General features: G+C 43.2%; 1 protein-coding gene across 7 annotated transcripts in view; it reads right to left on the bottom strand.

The window, feature by feature from the left end:
• Positions 1-18,924, bottom strand: part of atp8a2 (ATPase phospholipid transporting 8A2) — a 792,435-nt gene that overhangs the window by 478,792 nt on the left and 294,719 nt on the right. For all 7 annotated transcript variants that reach the window (XM_038818743.1, XM_038818747.1, XM_038818746.1 and 4 more), the window contains 4 exons: positions 16,726-16,799; positions 8,653-8,722; positions 7,827-7,954; positions 3,107-3,218 (listed from right to left, as the gene is read on the bottom strand). In XM_038818743.1, coding sequence (XP_038674671.1) covers positions 3,107-3,218; positions 7,827-7,954; positions 8,653-8,722; positions 16,726-16,799 — 384 coding nt within the window. The remainder of the gene's footprint in view (positions 1-3,106; positions 3,219-7,826; positions 7,955-8,652; positions 8,723-16,725; positions 16,800-18,924) is intronic.

Raw genomic sequence — 18,924 nt, 5'->3', positions numbered from 1 at the left:
ATACTGTGGCTTCAAGAGCAGGCCAGAGGCTGACAATTCTGCAAAGACTAACTTCACCTCCAAAAGCCTGTCCACCATCCACATGGGCAACACGGTGGCACAGTGGTTAGCACTGCTTCCCCACAGCACCAGGGACCCAGGTTTAATTCTGGCCTTGGGTAACTGTGTGGAGTTTGGACAGTCTCCTCATTCCTGCGTGGGTTTTCTCTGAGTGCTTCGGTTTCCTCCCAAAGTCCAAAGATGTGTGGGTTAAGTGGATTGGTCATTCTAAATTGCCCCATAGTGTCCAAAGGTTAGGCCGGGTTATCGAGTTACAGGGATGTGGTGGGGTAGTGGGCTTAGTTAGGGTGCTCTTTCAGAGGGCCAGTGTAGACTTGATGGGCCAATTGGCCTCCTTCTGCACTATAGGGATTCTTTTCTATGATTCTATGAAGCAAGGCACAAGTCAAGAGTGTGATCCACTTGCCTGGGTGTATGCAGCTTCAACAACACTCAAGAAGCTTGACACCATCCAAGACAAACATCTGAAGAGTAACAAATGGTATCTGAAAACTTACAGAATTGTGGTCACAGTTCGCCACATGTTCCCCCACTGCAACTTTAATGACCTGACCGGGCTCGTTCCCTAGTACTAGGTCCAATATAGCCCCCTCGCTAGTCGGACTATCCACATATTGTTACAGAAACCCTTCCTGGACACGCTTAACAAATTCCTCATCATCCGGACCCCTGGTACTCAGATATTTCCAGTCAATATGAGGAAAATCAAAGTCTCCCACTGCAATAACCCCATTCCCCCCATCTCATCCAACTCACTTTCCGCCAGAAAAACGGATTCATCGCGCCAGCTGGATTTTTACCAGCAACCAGTGAGGAACTCGCCATGCAGGACAACTGGACAGCAACTCCATCAGTCTTGCCTACGGTCTAAATGAGGGGGCGGAATCCTTTATACTCACAGATCTGTGCCCGATCAAGGGGCCCGGCATTGGGAAGGGAAACCCAACGAGAAGGCATCGCCCTTACTGCTGATCTCCTTCCCCGGTATCTCCATCCTGTCCCACTGATCTCTCTCCAGGTAGATTTCAGCAATACCTGATGAAGGCCCAATACCGGCAGAGCCACTGTTCCCATTGACACTGTCAGTACTGGAGAGCTGCTGGCCTCTGATTGGCTGGCAGCATATAAGGCCTGCATGGTGTTTGATTCTACAGGATACCCGATGAACACAAGAGCACACGAGTTAGGAGCAGGAATAGCCCACTCGGCCTGCTCCAACATTCAATAAGATCATGGGTGCTCTGGTTGTGGCTTCTACTCCCCTTTCCTGTCCGTCACTCATACGGCTGGGCTCCTTTGCTGAACAAAAATCTCCCTTGCTTATCAAAAATCTATCTAACTCAGCCCTGAATATACTCAATGACCCAGCCTCTACTGATCTCTGAGGAAGAGAATTCCACAGACTAATAACTTAATTAATTAAATCATTATTCAGGCAAATGTCTGATTTTCACAAAACTGCTCTGGGGCTCCTGGAAGTGCTCAATGTGGCGTTCCCATCCTTTTTTCAATAAGTAGAGGTGAACCTTGCCTAGAACATTAATCTCTACCCAAGTAGTCTGCAAAGGAATGTTAAGCAAGTGGGCAAGAAGATGGTAGATCTGGGGAAATGTGAACTTATACACTTTTGGTAGGAAGAATAGATAACAGAATATTTTTAAAATGTTAGTATACTTTCAAATATTGGCGTTCAGATGCATTTTGATGTAGACAAAAAAGTTAACATGCTAGTGCATCACACAATGAGGGAATCAAACAGTATGTTAGTCTTCAATGTAAGAGGTTCAAAGTATAAGTGTGAGAACGACTTGTTGCAATTGCACGGGGCTTTCGTGAGACTACACTTGGAATACTGCATACAGTTTTGGCATCTGCTCCTGAACATGAATATACTAACCTTAGAAGGGGGTGCAATGTAGATTCACTGGATTGATTCTTGAAATTAGAGGGTTGTCCTCTGAGGAGGTATTGAGTTGGGTGGGGTCTTCTCCTTGGAGTTTAGACGAATGAAAAGGAAATCTCACTGCAACATAATTTGAGGAGGAGGAGGATGCTGGAAGGTCATTCCCCATCTAGAATGAGGGCTCACAGTCTCAGGATAAGAGGTCGGCCATTTCAAACTGATTTGAGGAGAAACCTCTTAACTCAAAGGTGGATGCTCATTTGTTGAATATATTCAAAGCTAAGATCAATAGGTTCTTGGATTCTAAGGGAAGCATGAGATATGGATATCAGGCAGGAATCTGTAATTGAGAGTAAAGAATTGCCATGATCTACAGAATGACAGAGCTGGCTGCAGGGACTATGTGGCCTACTTATCTTAATGAGCCGTACAGTCCGAATCAGGTAGTATAAACTTGAATATTGAATTCAAAAGTTAAGGACAAGCAAAAGAGAGGGGTAAAAGAAATATTGTACTGAGTGAGAGGTAAAAGAAACAAAGTATTTTTTTACAATATTAAAAGCTCTGACAATAATTAAAAACAGAAGCAATGAGATTACACATTTGTAGAAGTTGATTTTCAGTGCCAAATAGGTTGTTTGGCAGTTTTTAAGACTTACTATGCCATGAAAAGGTATTTAAACTGAATGAACAAATCCTAACCTTTATGGTGAGTTTAGTCCACACCAATGAGCTCAGTACAGGATTTAGTTTTGTTAAATACATTTCAATGCTTGTTCGATGCTTTTGAATGGTGAATCAGTTGCGGAGATGCCATTTTGGGGACGTTTCTGGGGTAGCAGTGTAGGATTTCTAGGTTTTTGCATTTAAATCTTCATCACAGAAATTGGAACATAAACAATAGTTAACAGTGATTTTACAGGAAAACCTGTTCTAATGATTAGGTTATGTTGTTAATGAGGGGACATGTTGGAACAAAAAGCAATTGGTACATCCAACAGTCTAATGGTTTTTTAAATTCTCTTCTGTTTAGATGCAACCATGAGATTTGGAACAGGTGTTTTCACCATAATTTTTAAAAATGCAAATATAAGCTGTAATTGCACAATTCATAAAAAATAGACAATAAATTTAGATAACAACCTGCACTAGTTTAGTGTCGTGTCCAGTGTAGACCACAAGGCCTTGAATCCATTGCGTATTCCTCAGCTGTGCTCCTCTCAACAGAATTTGATCAGGTCCTACAGGAACAGGACTGCAGCAGGATAATAACATCATTATAAACACAAATCCAAACTCTGCACACTACAGAAATGTACAGCTATTCAGTTCAAAGCTGCAACTTTAATGATGTAAATTCGAAGGCCACAAACATCTGTGTTTGCAATGTTCAGAAAACGTGAAAAATTGTGTGTCAAAGCTGTCAAACGCTATAATAACAATATTCAGGAGTTTCTTCTACTGCTTCCTAAAGATGCATCGCAAAATACAGGCAGCACTCCACTTGTCCATCATCGCACCCATGAAGTAGCCTTTGTGATCCCTACTCAGGGAAAATGTAGAGACAAGTACAAGAATCTGTGAAAAATTGTATAAGATCCAAACTAAAGATTAGAGAATGAGCTTATTTACAGATGGCAGGAAATCAGTTGGCTGGATCCACTGGTGAGCCCTACAACAAAGTAGGCGGATTTGAGCCTTCAGTAGAAACCTTTTCCACATAAAATTCAACACACTTTCAGGAGAAGGAAATGGGTGGAAATTATCCATTACTCTGCAGTGATCAGATTGCAAGTGTCCTTTGACTTGGCTCACTTGTCCGTCTTCTTGCCAAAATAATAGGGGCCAATGGTCTCACAAAGCCAAACTAGGCGAACAACTCAATTAAAAAAAACACCCCAAGACAATGACAGAAACATAATCAGACAGAAATTGGAGGAGGAAATAATAAGGGGGGACGAATAAAAGCTTGATCAGGGGACTCTTAGCAATGAGTCACAATATTGTGAATTCAAGCACCATTTCAATTCTTAAGCACAAAAACTCAAATGGCACTTCAGTGCTGTACTGAAGATAATGTTGCACTGTAGAAGGTGTCATCTTTTGAGCGAATATATCTCTCAGGCAATTATAAAAGATTGCATGACAGGATTCAAAGAAGAGTAGGAGAGTTCCCATGGGGTTCGAGTGTTGCAAACATCTAGTTTATAATTCATATGTTTTAGAATAACTCACAGTTTTAGGAATTAAAGACTTAAATGTAACATAAACGGAAAGGCCTGATTGAGAAACTGATAAACAATCATAAAACAAATGAAATAGCTTTGGTTTAATTACCCATGTTTTTATTACAAGGGGTCAGAGTTGAAAATTAAGTTAAATAATGGGTGACCAACCTCTGAACCTCTTTGTAGGTTGAGTCTGTAGAGAGGGCAATTACATTCACTAGAAATAGAGCTTATTCATATAGATTACATAATCAAAGAGTTTTGTTGAAGGTAAATCATTTATTAATATTTTTGTTTGAGAACAAAGCATGCCACATTGTCATAGAGGTGACCTATACTGAGTAGATGGTTCTTTTGTTTAAGTTAACTGGGTGTTTGCTCACAAGAAAGAAGTTGCCGTTTTTCTTTGGTGTAGTTTGCATCTAATTGATTTAAGAAAGCCAATAGGGGATGATTGTTAGTCAGGCCTGCACTTTAAGCAGAGGAAAATATTAACTTTATTGTCCACCATACAGAATATGGGTGGGGCTCAAGCTCAGTTTGGATTTTGATGGGAAAAGCAGCTGTAAGATCTGCCTAGTTAGTAGCCAGAGAACAATATCTGTGGTGCACCTCAAAGAGCCTTGTGGCAGAAAACAGTCAGTAGGATTAACTTGGAAGCTGTGAGAAAGACATTTTGGGGGAAAAGTAGATCTGAGTTCATAGCATAAGTAATTACAAGCCATAGAATAATAGCGCTTGATTGTTTAATTCTTAGACAATAGTTTTTTTTCATTTGAACACATAAAATCTTGTTGCGTAGTTCTGTCAGTTAATTTTAGGGTGTTCTGTTTTCTTTTTCAGGGTGTTAATGGTCCCTTACAGGATTGTAACACCAGTCAATTTATGCTTACTGGACACCACCAAAACAACTGAATTGGTCAGTTATCTCATTACAGTTCATGGATGCAAGAATGCACAATTTGATTTATTTGCTTTCCTGACAATGCAACAGTAGTGACTACACTTCAAATGTACTTCACTGGCTTACAAAGCTTTGAGAAGTTCTGAGGTCATGATGAGATACTTTATAGATACATGCTCTTCGTCCTTAAACGTGGACAGCACGGTAGCACAGTGGTTAGCACAGTTACTTCACAGCTCCAGGGTCCCAGGTTTGATTCCCAGCTTGGGTTACTGTCTGTGCAGAGTCTGCACGTTTTCCCCGTGTTTGCGTGGGTTTCCTCAGGGTGCTCCAGTTTCCTCCCACAGTCCAAAGATGTGCAGGTTAGGTGGATTGGCTATGCTAAATTGCCCTTAGTGTCCAAGAAAGGTTGGGTGGGGTAACGGGGATAGGGTGAGGTATGGGCTTAGGTAGGATGCTCTTTCCAAGGGCCGGTGCAGACTCAATGGGCCGAATGGCCTCCTTTTGCGCTGCAAATTCTATGATTCTATAATTTTATGGAGAGGGACAGAGGGTTAGGGATTCTGGAGTTTTAGCCCTAGTTTGTTGGAAGAACTACAGCCAACATGGGCGAGGGGGAACAGGGCAAGCATGGGCCTGGATTTGGATAACTGCAAATTTATCACAGACTATTAAGATCTGGAGGGGAAAAACCATGAATGAATTTCAACTTAATAATAAAAATTCAAAATTGTAGACTTGGGACAATGGAATCAATGTAGGTCAGCAAGCACAAGAGTCATGATTGAGAAGGACTTGCAGGGTGGAGGTTTGGACTGTATCCAGGAAAGCACTGCAACAGTCAAGCCTTTAAGTCATAGACATGAAGGAGCATTTTAAAAATACTTTCACAAGGTTTGAGTGTTGTCGGATGGGCCAACTCTTATTGCCCATTACCAACTGTCATTGAGAAGTTAGTCATGAGCCACCTTCTTGAACCGCTCAGTCCATGTGGCGTAGGTACATACACAGTGCTGTTAGGAAAGGAATTTCTGGATTTTCACTCCGTGACAATGAAGGAACAGCAATATAGCCAGGATGGTATGGGGCTTGGAGGGGAGCTTGCAGGTGATGGCAGTCCTAGGTCCATGAGATTTCTTTCCCTAAAGGACATTAACAAACCAGGGGCTTTTACAGCAATCTACCATGGTTACATGTTCACCATTACTGAGAATAGCTATTAATTCCAGATTTATTGAATTTAAATTCCAATATGAGATTTGAACCTGTGTCCCCCGAGTATTATTCTGGGTTACAGGCCAAATTTGGCAGATGGGCTTATGAAAGAGTAGAGATAGACGATTTGGCAAAAGTGAAAGTCACTGGACTTTGTGATGGCGGGGTATGGGGCACGAAATGCAGATCATGGTCAAATAGGATGCTGTGGGTAGGAACAATCAGTTTCAATCTGAAATATTAGCCATGGAGAGGGCTGAAATCAGGGGTGAGAGTGCAAAATTTTAATGAGGATAATATATGAAAGATTTAGTATTCCCGATGTTTAAATGAATAAAATTTCAGCTCATCCAGGGCTAAATGTCAACATAAGGTCAGTGGCAAGGTTAAGAGATGACGGAGTGATAGAGCTGGGTGATGGCAGTGTGCACATCCAATCTCACATCACCTATTGTCACTGATGAGGAAGAGGAAAGGATGAAGGAAAACTGGATGTACAAGACTGGAGCCAAGTCCCATTCAAGAATGAAAGGGAGGAGAATATTCTATTCAACAATGTCAAAAGCTGCAGAAGGAAGGTCAGAACAAAGAAAACTAAGGAGTTGAATAAATTATAAATTTAATGAATCTCTCATGATGAATTATGATGAATTCCTATTAAACGCCATCATACACGTAATGCTTGGTGGCATAGTGGTTAGCACTGCTGCCTCACAGTACCATGGACCCAGGTTCAATTCGGCCTTGGGTGACTGTGTGGAGTTTGCACGTTCTCCCGGGTGCTCCAGTTTCCTCCTACAGTCCGAAGATATGTAGGTTAATTGGGGTTGCGGGGCTAAGGTAGGTAAGTTGGCCTAGGTAGGATGCTCTTTCAGGGGTTCAGTGTAGACTCGATGGGCCACATAGCCTCCTTCTGCACTGTAGGGATTCTAATGAGTAAACGAAGGAGAAAAATTCCCGTTCTTAACCAAGTATCTTGTGATGAATAACTCAGATTTGAAAAGATAGCACTAGCATCTTCCGATACCACATTTCCTACGATAACATAATATAATCAAGGTTAAAAATGAAAGGCAAAAGTGTCTATCAATTGTAATGCTTAAAGGTGCAATTAATGTGTGTTGCCATGACTAATAAAGCAGCAAATAAAATTACCCATCAAAGCAACCCTCCTAAAGCATGCAGAGTTTCTGAAGAAAGCATTACAATAGACCTACTGTATCCATTTGATTGGAGTTTGGATAACACGACTTTGGAAAGTTAAGAACTTTGATGTTTCTTAGTAGTTCCATTTTCAGAATCAAGCCCCAATTTTTGGTACTGTTCAAGACATAATTTATCAAAGTAATAATTTAGCCAGATTTACTCACACACCTCCTACTGACTTGGTCACTGGCATAACCCGAGCCACAGTCTTAAGCCCACCCTCCAGGATGGGGAGCAACAGAGCCTAATGAAGTTAGAGAAAATGATACAAGTGGAGGAGAAAAACAATTATGTCAAAATTTAGCAATACCCATTGCTCCCAATTTGGAGGTTGCCAGTGAAGTCATAGAGATGTCGATTGGGTCCATCACATTCTAAACTCCCAGTCATCTTCATTAAATCTGCAGTGGATAGAATATTAGCAGTCACGGGCAAACCCTAACAAAAAAGAAAGATAAATAACATTTAGATCATTCCATTTTAAAAAGAAATACTAGGAACATAGTAAATATTTCTCATGGCACGAACCAAATAAATGGGAAAATACAAAATGTTAAAGTACATCTACTATGTTAAAATGAAATAAAGCAAGTTAAAACTTCACTATCCTCATAAAAATCCCAGAAACATTTCAGGTAATAGAGCTTCCGACAATAACTAGCTGTTGTGAATTATGGGTTCCTCATTGGGGCTGGGGAATCCCTTGCGAGTGGAGAACACCGTGGGGAGTGAGGTGCTCAGTTGTGGTGGGGTGATGGGAGTGAGAAACGTTCCATGCAGGGCTCAGTCTGGGTATGTACAGTAGTTACGCTGAAGTTAGAAGTGCTTTTATTTTTTCCGAACTGTTTCGAACTAACGACTAGCACATCACTGGCAGAACCATCCAAATTTAGCAATTTAAACCGCTTTATCGAATAGTTCCCAGCACAATTGTCTGAAGGGAAGTTAACTCTTCTGGACATTTGCCGGTTAAACCCTTGACTGGGAATTTCCAAGAGGGATTCCCCAGCGCGTCTTTGGAGTACCCCTCAAATCCTATGCTGGGAAGTCAGGAAGTTGAAGGCCCATGTGTCCATCAGGTCCTAAATAGTAAAATATTTCTATGAAACACCAATTTGGAGTGGAACTTGATTTACCTGTCGTACTTTGAGATTTGTTTCCCCATCCAGATTAGAAGTTTCAATGTAACACATTGCCTGCGGCTCACTGGGAAATGAAAAAGCGATTAGTTCAATGATATACAGCAAAAGCACAAAAACATCGTGCACATGTTTTGCATAAAAGCAACAATAAACAGAAAAGGGGCACTTAACATTAAATAATGATTCAACAATATAGAAGAACCCATTAAAGCTGACAGAGATAGATTTTAGTCAATCTCTTTCTTCAAGCAGAAAACCAGATTGGTAATTGTGAAGATATGAGTTTATCTAAAAATCATTGTTGCCATTAGATTCCCGATTTATATTTATTCCTTTATTTCCTTTCCAGATTCTTGCCCATTACTCTTCCAACTGTACAACTACATGAACATGCTCGAAACCCCTCCCAAATTTTGCTTCTCCTAATCTAACAGCACTTGCTGGATGAAGTTTTTACAGCATTTTTAGCCCTACAATTGACCAGCACAGCAGCCTGACACATCTCTTTTGTGCAAGTCTTCAGAAGAAGTATCAACAGGCTGCGGGAGACATAACATCTAAATCAAACGGCTTTCTCACCATTATATATACGACATGTAGCAGGTGTTATTGGGCAAGTATGTGGGAACATCAGACAAATTTGGGCCCGAGATTCTGCCCTGCCTTGGATCAAATCAACCAGGATAGACCAACTGAACTTGGGATCTTCCTGGCTTTATTTCACACAGAATATGTTCCAAGGCTGAGCCAGAAACAGGGTTTATGTATTGTTATATCAGTACCATAATTATTGTTGTATGGAATACCTAAATGTTGGTCTCAATTAGGATTAATTAAATGCGAGGATTTCTGGTGCACTTGCATTTTCGATATTCATCAATTCAGAAATTAGCCAATAAAGATAACCTGATCTAATTGGTAAACAAAATACTCAACACTGCCAAATAAGGAAAATGATTGCACAAGTTACATTTAATAAATAAAGGTAAAGTCGCCATAGTCCCAGATAGGCTGCATTCCCTTTTGAGGGGGAGAGCTGACTGGTGGTGATTTAACTAGAGGATCACCACACCTCAGGCAAGGGGCAAGGTTGAGAAGGCGGGGCTTTCATGAATAACCTCAGCTAGTACAGGAATAGCTCAAGGTCTATACAAACAGAAGTGAACTGCAATTATCTCATCACTTTTTGAGCAACAATTTCTGGATTTTCCTCTCATTACATATTAATGAAGGCATGTTCAGGCAGTAAGTGGCTATATACTTTTCCGATAATGGATTAAAGCAATAGTAGCATAGTTTTATTTCTGAAAGGTTTAGCATAATCTGAAGGCTACTCAAAAGTGAGCTCTTCAAAACAACCTGAACTATTTTGAAAATGTTGCATCACCTTAAATGTTCCAAGATATTAATAATAATAATAATAATCGCTTATTGTTACAAGTAGGCTTCAATGAAGTTACTGTGAAAAGCCCCTAGTCACCACATTCCGGAGCCTGTCCGGGGAGGCTGGTACGGGAATTGAACCCGTGCTGCTTCCTGTTTTCATTACAAGCCAGCAATTTAGCCCAGTGTGCGAAACCAGCCACTTAAAAAGCCCCTTAAAAAGTTCAACAAGACTTACAATTTGTTCTATTATAATTTGTAATTTTCCTCACACAGACATTTCTTCTGTGACCCTATAATATTCGCAAACTATAGTCCTGGTGGTCTGTTATGAGGGACTTGCTTTTTAAAACTGTGCTTCTGTACTCTCAGTGGAAGTAAACGTGTCCCTGGTGGCTTTATCAAAGCAAACTATTAGAGAGCATCGGATAACCCATATAGTGTTTAAGAGGGATTTGAGGAGAAAGCAAACATATACAAGGAAACTGTAGGAATTAATGGTGTTGTATGAGAGCACAGAGTAGCAGAGGCCTTAAGGACCTTGAATGAACCAAACCATTTATTTGGTAGCAATCTAAGAAAACACATTTAGTAGATGCGCTTGGTATTAAATCGACACATCAAATCCTGAAAGTAGTTGAACCGTATATTTGGATAAGAGTTTAAAGGTAGCAGTATTTCCTTTTTAAAAAAGGAAGTTAAACACGCCATTACCATTAAAATAATTCCAAAAAGAGGGACTGACGGTTTAGAGGTTTAACTTTTTTTAGTTTTTGGAATTTGAATCAGAATCCAGCTTGAACTGAGATAAAAGTTTCCATAGATCATGGTGTGTCAGTCAACCTTTGAAAACTCCAAAAATCCTGCAAAAATAGGTGACAACTTATATGCCACATATAAAATGTAAACCACCCGTGTGGGTGGTGACCTTTTGGAAATGTGAATAAACCATAACACAGGTAATTTATATTGAACTAATGTGGTATGGTTTATTGAATTAATTAATTCTACAAAGTTAGCCTCAACTATGATCAATGCTTTTTAAAACCCCTCAAATTCAATGGGGACGATTTTTCCAATATGGCGGCCAAGTGTTCGCGCCGTTGTGAAAACCGTCGCGTTTCACGAAGGCGCGAACAGGGCCCGGGCATGACCGGGCCAGCACAACACTGAAGCGGTTCACGCCGCTCCAGCCTCCGTACGCGGCGCCAAACGGACCCCTTCCCAACCCGCACATGCACAGTTGGGCAGCTCAATCCTGCGCATACGCAGTTGGGCCGCGCCATTCTGTGCATGCACGGGGAACTTCTTACGTGCGCTGGCCCCGACCCAACATGGGGTCGGTGTACAGAGGCTGGCCACGGTGGGGGGGGGTGGAGGGGGGGGGGGAAGAGAGAGAGAGAGAGAGAGAGAGAGAGAGAGAGAGAGAGAGAGAGAGAGAGAGAGAGAGAGAGAGAGAGAGAGAGAGAGAGAGAGAGAGAGAGGCTGGCCCGCCGATTGGTGGGCCCCGATCATGGGCCAGACCCCTTCGGAGGCCCTCCCTTTCCCGGTGAAGGAGCCCCCCCCTCCTCCCGGGCGTTCCCACTGAGTTCCTGCTGGCAGCGACCAGTGGTGAACGGCGCCGGCGGGACTCTGTTGTGTCAGAGCGGCCGCTCAGCCCATTCAGGGCCGTAGAATCGGCAGGCCCGCCGATTCCAGCGGCTGGCGCCGCGCCAAACGCACCGCCGTAAATGGCACCGATTCTTCGCACCTCAGAGATTCGCACGCCAGCGTTGGGGCATTGTGGTGCGGTTGCTCCGATTCTCTGGTGCGGGGCTTGGAGAATCGCCTCCATTGTCTTCAGCATCCGATGCGGAGTTAATCAAATTCATTCAGAGTCACTTTGACATTGTAAGGATCCCACTCTGGATCGGATGCGGTGTTTTCAGCTTCAGAATCATCCTACCACAACAAATCATCATCCGCTCCATCCACTGAATAGGATATTCTGTAATTAGTGTTTCGCATACTGGGCTAAATCACTGGCTTGCAATACAGAACAGGCAGCAGCGCGGGTTCAATTCCCGTACCAGCCTCCCCAAACAGGCGCCGGACTGTGGCGACTCGGGGCTTTTCACAGTAACTTCATTGAAGCCGACTTGTGACAATAAGCAATTATTATTATTATTATGAATGTATGACCGGATTAGAATTTGTGCATTAACAGCATCCCACAACTTGATGATGAAACCTTACAAAGCATCAAGAGGGGCAACACGTGCATTTCCACTCTTTATGAAGGGTTTTTGCTCAGTCCAAAGATGTGCAGGTTAGGTGGATTGGCCATGCTAAATTGTCCCTTAGAGAGTGCAGAGAAAACAAATCTCCAGAAAACACTCTGGAGAAAGACCTGGATGTTGAAGGCAGAAATTTTAACTGGAGCAGAAGACTCCATTGAATCTCTTTTGAAATCTAGCTCCAAAATGCACTGTAATAATAGTGATAATGTAGTAACAACAAAGTAAATGTATGAGACTGATAGTAATGTAAGATATGATGTAAACTTGTATAACTCCAAATACTTTGGATAAAGACTTGTGGGGGGTGGGTGTAGTAGAAGGGTCTGGTAGTATAGGATCTAGCACATACAGGGTAAATGTGGGACTAAGCACAGTACCAGCCCCACAGTGGTGTAAGAAGGCACATGGCCCAGACCCAGGGCCCATATAGCATTGAGCAAGGCCATGTATAGACCTATGCATGGAGGCACCTCCAAACCTTTACTGTTCATGTGTAAATTGTCCTGGTAGTTTACTTAGTTAACCTACAGAAGACTTCTGAAAACCTCTTCAAGTGATTCTGTTCTGTAACCAACACTTTCCCAACAAACTCAGGGTTTGGACTGGCTCATTGCATCTGATGATGAGGTATGCATTACGCCGATTTTAGTGGACCCATTCTGGTATATGCTTCTCAGACCAGTGACTGGTTCCTGTTGCATGCTGCATTTGGTCCTAGGCATATTTTTCAGAGCAGACTTCTTCTTCAATTCTCTCTCCAATTTTTCACTTACACCAAATTCTCTTGTCGTAGGATAGTTATTTGACAAGTTAGTAAATGTTATATAACCTTTAGCTTGAAACTGGCTTCATACTTCCTTTCTTTTGTTAGAAGATTCACTTCTCTTGGTCGTTCGCCATGTGTGGCCTGCTCTGTGTCTCAAATTCTCACGCATTTTCACAACATAGTCCACTTGATCCCTTGCTCTCAGTTTTAAGGTACTGGTAAGTAAATCATGCATTTGTGGGCTGAAAAACTGAGACTGATGACTGATGAGAGTGTAACGTGTTGTGGCTGAATAGGTCGAGGGGGTGGGGGAGGGGATGGTGAGGGTTAGTTAACCTTTAAGTTGAGTATATGTAAAAACATGATTTTGGAGCCAGATAAATTGGGTCATCTTAAACACTGCGATATATCGTATCCCTTCTTCACCAATTAAAAATACAAAGGAAAATAACATTATCTGCTTTAATTCTCTGCGGCTGCTGATTCACCACTCAAAGTTGATTTTAATTCAGCCTTAAAACAGTTTCATTGCGGGGGGAATTCTCCCTTTTGAGACAAGTGCGGTAGTGGGAGACTCCAGCAGAGCTTTTCCAGCTGGCTAGAGTGGCGGGATCTCATGCCAGATTATACACTTGGAAGCTCATCAGTTATGCACAAAATGGTTGTATGAGGAAAGATTGTGCCAACTGGACCTGTATTCACTGGAACTTAGAAGAATGAAAAGGCATCGCATTGAAATGTAAAGAATTTTAACAGGGCTGGACAGACTGGATGCAGGATGTTGTTTCCTCAGATTGGGGAGGTCTGGAACAAGGGGCGGGATTCTCCCCTACCCGGCGGGGCGAGGGTGGGTCCTGGCGCCGAGGAGTGGCGTGAACCACTCCGGCGTCGGGCCGCCCCAAAGGTGTGGAATCCTCCCCACCTTCAAGGGCTAGGCCCACCCCGGAGTGGTTTGCGCCCCGCCGGCCAGCGGGAAAGGGGCTTGGCACCACGCTAACCGGCGCTGAAGGGCCTCTACCGGCCGGCGCGAGTTGGCGCATGCACGGGAGCGCCAGCGTGTGCTGGTGTCATCCCCACGCATGCGCAGAGGGCTTCGTTTCCGCACCGACAATGGCAGACCGCTACAGCCGCCGGTGCAGAAGAATAGAGCATCCCCACGCTACAGGCCCGCCTGCGGATCGGTGGGCCCCGATCGCGGGCCAGGTCACCGAAGGGGCACCTCCTGGGGCCAGATCCCCCCACGCCCCTCCAAGAACCCGGAGGCCGCCAGGTCCCGCTGGTAAGGGACCTACTCCAATTTACGCTGGCGGGACTGGCAAAGAACGGGCGGGACTTCGGCCCATCGCAGGCCGGAGAATTCGGGCGGCCCCGGGGCCCATTGAGTCGCGTCGGTCCTCGCCATTCTCCGAGGCGGGCGGTACAATTCACGCTGAGGCAATTTTTGGGGACGGAGAATTCGGAGGACAGCGGGGGGGGGGGTCGGAGGGGGGTCGGAGAATCCCGCTCAAGGCGTCACAGTCTCAAGATACTGAGTAGGCCATTTAGGACTGAGATGAGGAGAAATTTCTCAGAGGGTTGTGAACCAGTGGAATTATCTATCTTGGAAGGCTATGGAAACCAAATCATTTAATATATTTATGGAGGAGGAAATACATAGATTTCTGGACTCTATGGGTCAAGGAGTATGGGGAGAGCATTGAGTTTGGTGTTGAGATAGAGGATCAGCAATGATCATACTGAATGGTGGGGCAGGCTTGGAGGACTGAATAGTATACTACAGCTCCTATTTTCTACATTTCATTGTTTGTCCTCCTAAACCATCTCCTTGCCCACCTGGCTGCCATTATGAGCCCTCACTCTTCCCCACTTGCATTGCCTTCCTTACACATTATCCCCTCGTGATTGCCCTTCCCCCATCACCCTCCTTCTACATTGCCTCCCTTGTCTTTGCCAGCCCATTCCTGCCTTGCACCTCATCTCAGGTTGATCTTCGGACCTTTGTTCCAGTGGCTAAAATAGCCCGCAGCAGACTGACACAGATGTGTGGTCACTGGAGGGAGGAGACCTCTGTGCTCCCTAACCCCAGGTGCAGTACTCATCTGCTTCAGTTACACAGGATGGTCCATGGGTCAAATAGAATGGTGCCGCCCATGAAGACCAGTTTAGCATTGGGATGGACAGCAGGAACCCCGGTAAAGTGGTGTACACAGCACATCAGGAGCACCTTGAAGTCTCTGGCGAACTGAGGGCCATCTTGTTTACCCCAAGATTGGAAGCCCTTATGGGATACCAGCAGCCAGCTGTTTTAATGAGAATTAATGAGATACAAAGGATGTTCACGCCACCAGCCAGCGGCAAGACCGACCCACCATCAACCTGTCATTGGGAGAATTGCAGCATGATTTTAAACCAGCAAGTTTCTGACTTTTTTGGCTCCTGCCAGACTCTCCATTCCTACCCGCCACCAAATCTGCTGCGGGTGGGATAGGAGAATTCCACCCATTGTGAGGGGATGCCAGGATCCTCGTACATATTTACATGCTCCTCTACTGCTTCACTTCACCTCACCATAATTCTGCAAACTCTCCTAATCTATGTCCTTTATTTATCTTACTCGGGCTTTCTGTTTATCCCTTCATTCACCAGCAGTGAGAAAGTTGACAGTCTTTCGCTACTTATTTCATCACTATGCTCTCAAACTTGCTACTTCTCATTCCACATCTAACAAGATTCTCAAAACTTTCCTTTGAGACTACACTTCCCATCACCTGATTACTGTTTCCCCTACTCTACTTTGAAGTTAAATATGCTATTGCTGGAGTAATTTGATTTTTTCACACTGGATGGAGCTCTCCCATGCTTGATATTGAGGTATACTGTGCAGAGTACCCGTACATGGACTTTCTAGCTCATGCAAAATCTAACAGAATTCAGCAATGAAAAATGAAAATGAAATGAAAATCGCTTATTGTCACGAGTAGGCTTCAATGAAGTTACTGTGAAAAGCCCCTAGTCGCCACATTCCGGCGCCTGTCCGGGGAGGCTGGTACGGGAATCGAACCGTGCTGCTGGCCTGCTTGGTCTGCTTTAAAAGCCAGCGATTTAGCCCAGTGAGCTAAACCAGCCCAATGGTACTAAGGGACAAAAGTGCTGCCTTTTGAAAAGTCCATTCCCAATACTGCCGTTCCTAATCTTGATGAGTACCACAAGTTCACCACAAGTTTAATACAAAATGTGCCAATAATAAATCTGATAAGTATATCAAATCAGGAGCAGTACTGTGGGAATTTCAAAGGTCGTTACCCTCTCATATGTACTCCATTGAGATAATTGTTTTTTTAAACTAATGACATTAATAGGAGGAACATTCACAGTTAAAATATAAAAATCATTATTCTCTGAATAAATTAAGAGCTGGAGATCTTCTGATATTTTAAAAATTAGTTCAGTTATTTTTCTAGTCCTCAAAATACTTTGTCACATGCCAAGAGGTCTGTTCATTCACTCAGAACTAACAACATCTAATAGTTTTGGAATATGGAAGTATTTGTTAAAATTGCAACACTGAAAACAATTAGCATTGCTTTTAAAGCCTCATTCAGAACAACCTGCAATGAGCAACCTCATATGGTGCCTCACCTGGTGGAGATAATGATCATATCAGCTGGGAGACGCTGCCCATTGGTCACTTTCACAACATCCCCCACTGCAACCTGCAAAAAAAGAACAATGTGATAGGGAAAGAAAGAAAAGGCAGACGACAAAAAACAATACATATATCCAAAAATCACAATTACACTGTTCAAGATACAGACTATCCAGGGTGTTGTCAATAATGTCAAGCTTTAGTTTTGCCTCCATCCAGCTCTTCAATAAAGTCCAAATTTGGATTTGACACTTAATATTGTCTAACCAAAATTTTAAGTAGCTCTTTTAGTCACTTAGCGTGGTTGCAATTCCTCACTTCCCGAAATATATTTCAATTCAAATGTTGAATGTTAGGTTTGAGAGTTGCGACCATTTAAAGCTATGCACTAATTCTAAACACAAACCAATATTTACTTTATAAAGATTGTTAGACTGTGAAGGACTTCAAAAATGTGCCCATCCAGTGCTATTTACGATTGCTTTTATTGCACCAATTACTCTTCCTTCTGGCCTTCAAAATATTCCCCATATGTGAGTACAATTTCTGATATCTGTCATGTTCTGGGAATGGGAGGCACTGCTCAATCAAAAGCACTGGTTCATTAAGATGTACAGTGGAGTGCTCTTTCGGAGTGCTCTTTCGGAGGGTTGGTGCAGTCACAATAGGCCGAATGGCATCCTTCTGCACTGTAGGCTTTCTATACATTCTGACATTGTCCAGTGAGTGGTTGGGTAATCTTGCAGTGATGTGGATGTTGAGGTCTTGCAAAAGGTGTGGGAGTCAAGGGAACAGGGTTCTGTAGAATAGCCGGAGGCGAGACCAGAGAGAGGCCGCCGATAACAATAATCATTAGTGGTTGCGTGAGAGTGGGACTGAAAGGAAGCAGTGAACATTACCACTCAGCAACAAGTGGTGGGCCCAGCTTCTGAAGGAGGAGACACATCTCCAGTCAAAAATCAGACTGAACACAGCAATTCCAATTACCAGAGACTGCCAGCTGGTATAATGCTAGATTACAGAAACTTTATACATGGTATATATGTATGTAGTACACTATTAGCCATTCTTCATTATTCAGCAGGTTATAAATTAACTTTTAGCTTTATTAGCAAGTTTTTTTATGGATAGCTTTACTTTATGATAGAACTATGGTATTTACATCAGCTCTTTATTCTGTAGCTTGCTCTCCATGGGCAACTATTTACAATGAAGGGGATTCTTGGTGTGAAGGAAAAGAATTCACGGTGAAGGACATTGTGAACTTACCTAAATAAACCTCAATGGCCATTTCTCCTTTCCCTTCCCCACTTACAAAGATAAATTGCGATGGATCAATTATTCAATCTATAATTCTGTTTCTCTCCCCACAGATGCTGCCTGATCTGCTGACTGGTCTCCAGTATATTATATTTCTAATTCAGGTTTCCAGCTTCTGCAGTAATTCACTTTGGTCCAATGATGAATTGTTATTTTCAGATTGCAGACAAATTATAATTTTGATTACAATATCCTTTGTCTGGCACTTTCAACGTGTTCCTAAACAATGGTTGCAAAATGAAAATGTGATAAGTGAAAAAGACTTTCCAAGAACGAAGCACAAGAAAGGTGGGTTACGTTACGGACCGTAGGTTCTGGCTGCCTCAAACATAACAAGATCAAAAATCCTCTTTCAACTTGCTATTCTTACTAATCTTAATAATTTAGAGCGCTTTTACTTACCTCTCGTTTGCTGCTTCCTGCCATCCACTTACTGCTTCCCTTTCCTAATCCCCTTACTCCTTCCTGGTTACCACTTACCACTTCCCTCCCCTGACTCACTTCCTGCCTCCCCACTGCCCTCTCCCGACCCCTATTCCCATCTCATCACTGCCCCACTTAGTGCCTCTCTTGCTCCCTCCTACTTTCTGCCCCTTTATCGACCCTTGTCCCTTAGCTGCATACTTCTTGTAGTCACTCTCCAAAGCCCGTGGAGAGCAGTTGCAAACAAGACAGTGAATGGGGGTCAGGAGACGGAAGCAACGAGTGGGAGGAGAATGTGAGGGAGCCGGGAGAGGGAGGCAGTGGAGAAAAAGAGAGATGATGAACAGGAGGGATTCAGAGGGTCAGAATAGGGAAGCAGCAAGTGGAAGGGGCAGAAGCGAGGGGGGTGTCAACCAGCGGTTGGTGGGAAGCGGCGAGTGGGAGATAGA

The sequence above is a fragment of the Scyliorhinus canicula genome, chromosome 14 (assembly GCF_902713615.1).
Source record: "Scyliorhinus canicula chromosome 14, sScyCan1.1, whole genome shotgun sequence".
Taxonomy (NCBI): domain Eukaryota; kingdom Metazoa; phylum Chordata; class Chondrichthyes; order Carcharhiniformes; family Scyliorhinidae; genus Scyliorhinus; species Scyliorhinus canicula.
Note: the sequence above shows the minus strand (reverse complement) of the source record. Positions and strands in the feature narration are given on the sequence as shown.